The 7,501-nt window shown below is 28.5% G+C and overlaps 1 protein-coding gene across 1 annotated transcript; it reads right to left on the bottom strand.

Annotated features, from left to right (window-relative positions):
- Positions 1-275: 275 nt before the first annotated feature.
- On the bottom strand, positions 276-6,778 carry LOC113006240 (ejaculatory bulb-specific protein 3-like). The gene is made up of 3 exons (XM_039452795.1): positions 6,655-6,778; positions 6,178-6,386; positions 276-534 (listed from the first exon to the last, which is right to left on the bottom strand). The coding sequence occupies exons 2-3, from the start codon at positions 6,356-6,358 to the stop codon at positions 344-346; spliced, it is 372 nt and encodes a 123-aa protein (XP_039308729.1). The 5' UTR covers positions 6,359-6,386; positions 6,655-6,778; the 3' UTR covers positions 276-343.
- Positions 6,779-7,501: the final 723 nt, after the last annotated feature.

Below are 7,501 nucleotides of genomic sequence, written 5' to 3'. Positions count from 1 at the left end.
ATATGGCAATACTATGGTTTACAATTTTTGTGCAAGATTTTGTCACATAATTTAATAAATGCTCTATCGCAAAAGCCTTCTAAATAATAGGAATCACTTATAATTTCTCACATTGAATAAAAATATAACTAGAAAAAAAAGAAAATTATGTGTTTAAAATAGTGTTTGAAATAAGTTTGTAAGCGTGTAGGGGTTAACTTCCAGTCATTGTTAAAACTTGCCGAACCACAAAAACCTTACAAGCCTGTAAAACAGATTTATAACAAAAATAATTGATTTCTAAAAGAAATTTATTTATACCTAATATACAGAAAAATTAACAAAGTAAAGATTAAATCTTTATTTAAGCACCTCCTTGTGCCAAAAATTCTTTGTAAAATGCAACATGTTCTTCATCAGGATCATATCTCTCGAGAAATTCTGCCCAAATGTTCGGTTTATGTTCTTTCAAATATTTGATTATTTTTCTTGCAGTCTGTTTCTGCTTTTCGCTGCATTTTTCACAAGTTGTGGCTATTGCATCCGGGAGAAAATCTACGCAAATAAATTAAAAATTTTATTTATATACATGTTCATTTATATTTACGTTCATTAATACGTAATAAGGAGACATTGTCGTGTAAAAGTTGCGTGTCTGCTTTCAGTCCCAAAGATCTAGATTTAAATCTACTCAAAACATATTAGAATAAACAGATTTTTAATTAATAGCTATCTTTCAAGGCAATTGCAAATCACTGCAAACAATTTTGATAGCCACGAAGCATATATATGTTTCAAGCGGAATTAATTATGAAGAATCGATTAAAGAGATATTTTTAAATTACAATATATTTAAACACATTGATCACGTAAAATACATTTTCGAGTCTGGAAGATTTTTGCAACTTTAAAATATTATAACTTTGGTTCCAATCAACATTTTTCAAAAATCTTTTTTTTTCACATGAAAATTCAGAATCTCAGAAATGTGACTGCATAATCGGCATTGTCGAAAAATAATTTATTGTTGCAAAAGAAAAACCATTAAGGAAAAATTAAAAATTGTTCAAAATCCACTTTTCCTTTAAAAAATCATATCATCCGCAAGAAAAAACTTTTAAGGCTCCTGAGTACTCGCCGCGGCCATATCGTGACGTCAGAAGCTAGAAATGACACGTAATTTTGTCAAACATGCTATTTGTAAATAAAGCCAATTTCGATAAAACAGACTAATCAGCTGGCTTTAAAACACTTCTGAATATCGACCATCCTTTTTTCGCCTAGCAGTCAGTAAATAGTCGTAAAAAGCACGTAAAGTGACGCCTATTCAGCCAGGAAAACACACGAATAGCTATTGAACGGAATAAAAAATGTATTTTTATGTATAAAATTCAAAGAAACTTTACTCGCGGTCCATTTTTTACGAATTTGATAAATACGAGACAAGTCATATTTTTACAATGAAACACATAATAACAAAATGGCATGCACGACAACATCTCATCATCAATCTGTCACGTTTCACGTATATTAGTTCTAATTTTGTCCGCGACAAAATGTCGCTACTGTGAACGCGGAGTTCTCGGCTGAAGAGTCAGGAACCTTAAGGACTTTCAAATACGGCGTTTTAAAGCTAAAGAGTCATATTTTCAAAAAAAATTATGGTATTGTCATTCCTTTTAAAAAATATAATTATACAATGTAATGAGGAGAATATGAGGTATTTTTGGGTTAGGTTAGGGTGTCTAAAGATCCCCCTTTTTTTTAAAACATATCTTTGCAACAAAAAACTTTTAAAAACTTTACAATACGGCGTTTTAAAGCTAAAGAATCATACTTAAAAAAAAATTATGTCACTGTCATTTCTATTAAAAAATATACTTACGTAACAAGGCGAATATGAGGTACTTTTAATAAACTCAAGGTGTCTAAAATTAAAAATTGATTTGTTTCATGATATATTTTGGACCCTACGCAGAAATCTTCTTTTTCACGGCACTATAGTATTTTAACTTTAGACAGAGTAACATACGCGAACGGACCTGTTTGAACATGTTTTGTCCAGTTTTTTACATAAAATTACCAAAAAAAAGTTTTACTTACACATTATATGGATCGCATTGAGCCTAGCAAAACTTTGTTGCTGTGCCGTTCAAATTCTAGTTAACCAAAAAAGTTGGACAAGCATATCAATCAAAAGAGATTTCAAACTTTTTTTACGTCCTGGTCCAAACATCCTATCTCATGCAGTTTTCACAGAGCAAACGTTCAAAACTTTATATGGAGTCTCTCAGACCCACTTATGTGTTTAAGGATTAAAATAAGCAGAAGTATCATTTTTTAATTAAACCACAGCTTAATGCTTAATTTTTCGGTATCCTAGAGATGGAGGTATGAGTGATATTTTTTGTAATAAATTCTTTATAATGTTTTAGAAATGCTTGTAACAGTTGTAACATTATTATTAAAATTGAAGATAAATTTAAGTCTAAGTCTTATTTTGGATTTAGAATTGTTTCGGTGTTTGGCTGTACTTATTTATGTGAAAATTTTTATTTGTAAAAATGAAACTTAGAAAATCTGATAAATGATCCTCTTTAACTGATACGTTATTACCATCATTAATGCGAATACAATTTTCAAACATCGAAGTAGATGTTTCATCTTTGATACCACAAAGTTAAAAAATGACTTATATAAAAAATAATAAAATTGCACATTTAAAAACAATCGCATAAAAAGTGCAACTGTTAAGTGGAATAGGTCCTAAAATAAATTTATGTATAAATATCAATTATACATAATTACATAATTATATACACGTATAATTAGAATGAAAGTGACTTGTATGAGTTTAACAATAAATAACATACAATACAAAGCCAATACAACGAGCAAAAGTTTAGGTGTTATTATAAAGTATTTTTACATTTATTATTCAAAATTAGTCACAGACGCTTGCCTTCCACCGACCCCACGTTATGTTTGCGAAATGTTTATTAATTGCGTTTGTTGAAAAGGAATACTGATATTAATGCATTGTTGATGTAATACTTCAATTCACACTGAAGAAGACTCTGTAGAGTCAAAACGTCTATGACTAATTTTGAATAATAACTGTAAAAACACTTTATAACAACACCTAAACTTTGGCTCATTGTATTGACTTTGTATTGTATGTTATTTATCGTATATACACGTTAAAAAAATATATAATTGTACTTTTATATATAATTAATACGTACATTGAAAAAATTTACTAAAGAGCATCAGTAAATTTGGCCCATTTTCTATTGAAACTTGAACGATTACATTCGTCAGAGTGTTGTTTCACAGGTTCCAGACTCAAAGTAATGAAATATTTATTATTTAGGATGTGATTTATAAAAATCTAATGCACTGTCTAATCGGTGGAAGAAACAAAGTGATTGTAATATGGCTATCCATAAAAATAATTTTAAAAAATTAGTTTAATTTAAAAGAAATACACTACCTTGTTACAAAATTATATATTTTTAATTTTCCATTGTTTAGAATTTTCCTGCGTTCAGAAGCTTTAGAAATACAATCAGAAATTTTTTTTTAAATATCATTTTATCCCTGTTTAACATGAAACAACAAGCATAAAATGATGTCTCTAATGTTTCTAAACACCGCTCTTTAGAATGACAATCGATTTATTAAAGAAATATGTATTTCGATATAAAAATTTTGCTTAAAAAACCATATTAACAAAATTTCATGTTATTGTTTTAACTTTATATAACTTGAAATGTATACGGCCAAATAAAAAGTTAAATAACAAAAAAAAAACATTCGAGTGTATAGTATGTAGCTTCGTGTGATAATACATTCAAGTTTAAGAATAATGGGGAAGAGTATGTAATTGAAGGTTAAAAGTGTACCTTAAAAAAGTATAGAAGTGCTCAAAAATAAAAATGCTTTATAACAATTGTCAGTTATTATGCATTGGCATATTAGCATCACTAAAAAACGGCGGACTACTAAACAAATAACTCCATAAGCAATTGTTAGAATACATCACTTAATAACAGAAATAATAGGGATAGCCATATTGTCGACAGTAGCCATAATACCCTCTTCTTTTGTACTATATAATGGAACATTAATCTTAGAGAAATTTTAAGATTTTAAAATTTTAAGATTTTAAAATGTTAAGAGCTTAAGCGCGGTTCCAGAGATATAAAGGGTTGAAAGTGATGGTTTGTCATAACACAGGACGCTTAGACTTCTTTTCTGCTGTTTGAATAAAAGTTACCATTTCCCATTGTATTTTTGCGTGCTGAATACGAATCTGGTAAACAAATTGCTTTATTACGTCAGATTTCTTAGAAAAATATTAAAAATGATCATTTTTACCTCACCATGGCGTCAAAAAAGATTTATTTCTATTTATCTAAAAATCTATCACTCACATTAAAAAAGCACCCCAATCTGTGAGAAGTAAAAGAACTCACATTAAAAAAGCACCCCAATCTGTGAGAGGCAAGGAAATTCTCTCCGGAACCGCCCATCTTAAAAATTCTCTGGGATTAATGTTTCATTATATAGTACTAACTTTGGCATAAAAAAAGTTTGAAATTTAAGGTCCAAGAAATGGACCAAAAACAGGTCTTTTTACTGATGCTCTTTACTAAATTTTAATAAATGTTTGTATATTTGCAAGAAAATGTTTACGATACATAAATATTTATTCAATAAAAACAACCGATAGTTAAATTTAAGCAATTGTCCTTTTACAAAATAAATATATATTTGCATTTAGTAAATATTTTCTTACAAATATACAAACAAATATTCATTAAAATTTAGTAATTTTTTTTTCAGTGTTTATGTATTTCGTAGATGTTTTTTATAGTTAGCTATATTATGAATAATAGTATCTTATAATATTAATAAAAGAATATTTTTAAATGTGAATGGCATATTCAAAAATTTTTATCTCAGACTACATAATGTCGTCTTTGAGACCGAGCGTCACGCGCTATGACAAAACAGCAATATAGTAAGGAATAGAAACGGTAATAGGTTGCGTTCCGAGTTACGCATGAAGCGCATATACTGTTAACTGTTAATGTGCGCATTGAAAGCGCTAAGGATTCCTTCGATTGTACTAACTGTCTTGAATTTGTAGAACCCCTCTTAGCGCTTTGACTGCATCAATTTCGACTTGAAGCAGTTGATGCGTCATGACAATTGACGGCGACGTTATTTTTCTGTGACAGCTAACGGAACATTTGTATATTGCATTTTTGTATTTATATCTTTGCGATGAAAGAGCAATTACACGAATAATATAACGCAATTGGCGTACATAATCCGTAATTTTTTCAGTTTCAAAACGCTGCGCAGCACTAAAGCGTTCCATGCGTTTCATGCAACTCGGAACGCACCCTATTATGAATACCGTCATATTTCAATTTCCAGTCCAAAAGTACAAATCTTGGAGTTCTGGTCTAACTAAGTTATAACTGGTTTTATCTTACAATCTCTTTCTTTTTGTTATAAGCAGGATATTATGACGAAAATATAAATTAAATACAGCAAAGTACCAAAGTATAAATAAAAAGGTACAATAATATGAACCGCGTTGATTAATAACTGTCACTTGATAGTTATAAAAAGCAGTAACTTTTCCACAAAATTTTAGATCATGCAAAACACAATCAAAAAAATTCTACTGTTGACTTCATTCTACTATTAACAACAGAATATACAAACTGAGCTGTCAACATGATTTGGTTATTATTGTAAGCAAATCGTGATTACAACCTATACGACATATTAGCATCATTTGCTCACTATTATAATTACTTGAAAATAGCAGTAGGCTATATTGGGTATTAGAGCATATAGGATACAGTTATCTTACCTAAAAGTTAATTAACATGAAAATATTACTGAACATGAAGACTGGCTTTGATTGAAAAATGGTATTTTTTATTGTGTTACTCACATAGTGAGTAACTTTAATTTGAACTTATTATTTATTTATTCATTTCAATGTGTATGTAAATAAATATATTATAACATAACTATAACATTTTACGGATTATATAAATATAAACTACTATCTTTTCATTTTATATTTTTTTCTCTCCTCATTTCCTTTCCTACCTTTTTTCTTATAAGAAAAATGCAATACAAAGATTTTTAAAATAAAACACAAACACTTACGTTTAAGACTACGTCCATCGGCAGTACAGGGACCTTTATCGAGAATACAATTTACATATTGATTTAAAAGACGGTCGCTATTAATGATTGCATCCACATCTATGTTATCTGAAAAGTATTCTATTCCTGAAACGAGTCCAGAAAATGCGAGACTAAACAGCAGAACAAATGTCAAGCTCATCCTTTAGGTTATCCTCCAATAATTTATCCTAAGTAAATTAAAATAGATTATGCATTAAATTTTTTGTTAATTATTTCAAGCAAAGTGATATATTAATTCACTTTTAATAAAGCGTAAATAAAAATAAAGGAAAAAAATGTTACTCTGTATATGCAACATCAATTAAAAAAGTTATATGTAAAAAAAAACTTTTTCTTACATAAACATTGCACAGCACAAATTTTTTTCCTCCAAATAGAAAAGAATTTTATAAATTTTACAAATAAAAATTATAATACATGATAATACGCTCTTACCTAAAAAGTTTGAAATTCAGCCAATGTAATTTAGTCAAATTCAATTTAACACTTTCACGACAAGATACGATTCTTATAGAAAGATACGCTTAAGTCTACGTTATATGATCAAGTATTTGGTTTTATACCGAAGAAAAAAGTTTTATTACAAATCTCATACGTGCCTGTTATTGTTTGTTATCTGATGTAAATGGACAGTTTATATGAAACGTGAACTTTTTATATACAACGTTATAATCGTATAACAATTTTATGCTGATTTATGCATAATTTTTAAACACGGAATTGATTCAATCATCATGTCACGTAAAATTCTTTTAAAAGAAAACGTGAGAATTTATGATTTAATATGTTATATGTTCAGAATCGTAATTTATAAAATGTAAACTCTTTATGCAAAAGTAAGATCAAGGTTTTACGATCTGATCTTGATAGATGCACGTCTTAATTACATTTTTATATTGATATTCAATTAATCCATTCAATAATTTTATTTATATTTATATGGAAAGAGAGAGAGAGAGAAAGAGAGAGACTGACACTGACTGACTGACTGACTGACTGAGTGTTTATTGATGTTCTAGAGCATTACTCTCTGAGAATATTACAATTAGCAAGATAAGCAGATATCAAGTATCGGAGTAATACAATAGAAAAAGAGAAGCAAGAATTAAATATAAAGGTAGAAAACGTAACGCAATGTAAATAACAAAACCAAAGTAACATAAAAATGTATCAATAGAATATATATACGCAGAGACAAATAGTTAAGCCTAGAATATACAATAAAGGCACAAAAATAAAAACAAAAATAAAAATAAAAAATAAGATAATAATAGCGAAAACA

The sequence above is a fragment of the Solenopsis invicta genome, chromosome 8, assembly GCF_016802725.1.
Source record: "Solenopsis invicta isolate M01_SB chromosome 8, UNIL_Sinv_3.0, whole genome shotgun sequence".
NCBI lineage: Eukaryota > Metazoa > Arthropoda > Insecta > Hymenoptera > Formicidae > Solenopsis > Solenopsis invicta.
This window is presented reverse-complemented; position numbering and strand designations above follow the sequence as displayed.

Bases quoted from the DNA above. Each gene is read 5' to 3' on its own strand.
- LOC113006240 (XM_039452795.1), bottom strand. From the start codon at position 6,358: ATGAGCTTGACATTTGTTCTGCTGTTTAGTCTCGCATTTTCTGGACTC. The intron at 535-6,177 runs GTAAGTGTTTGT...TTATTTGCGTAG, and splicing joins CGATGGACGTAGTCTTAAAC to ATTTTCTCCCGGATGCAATA.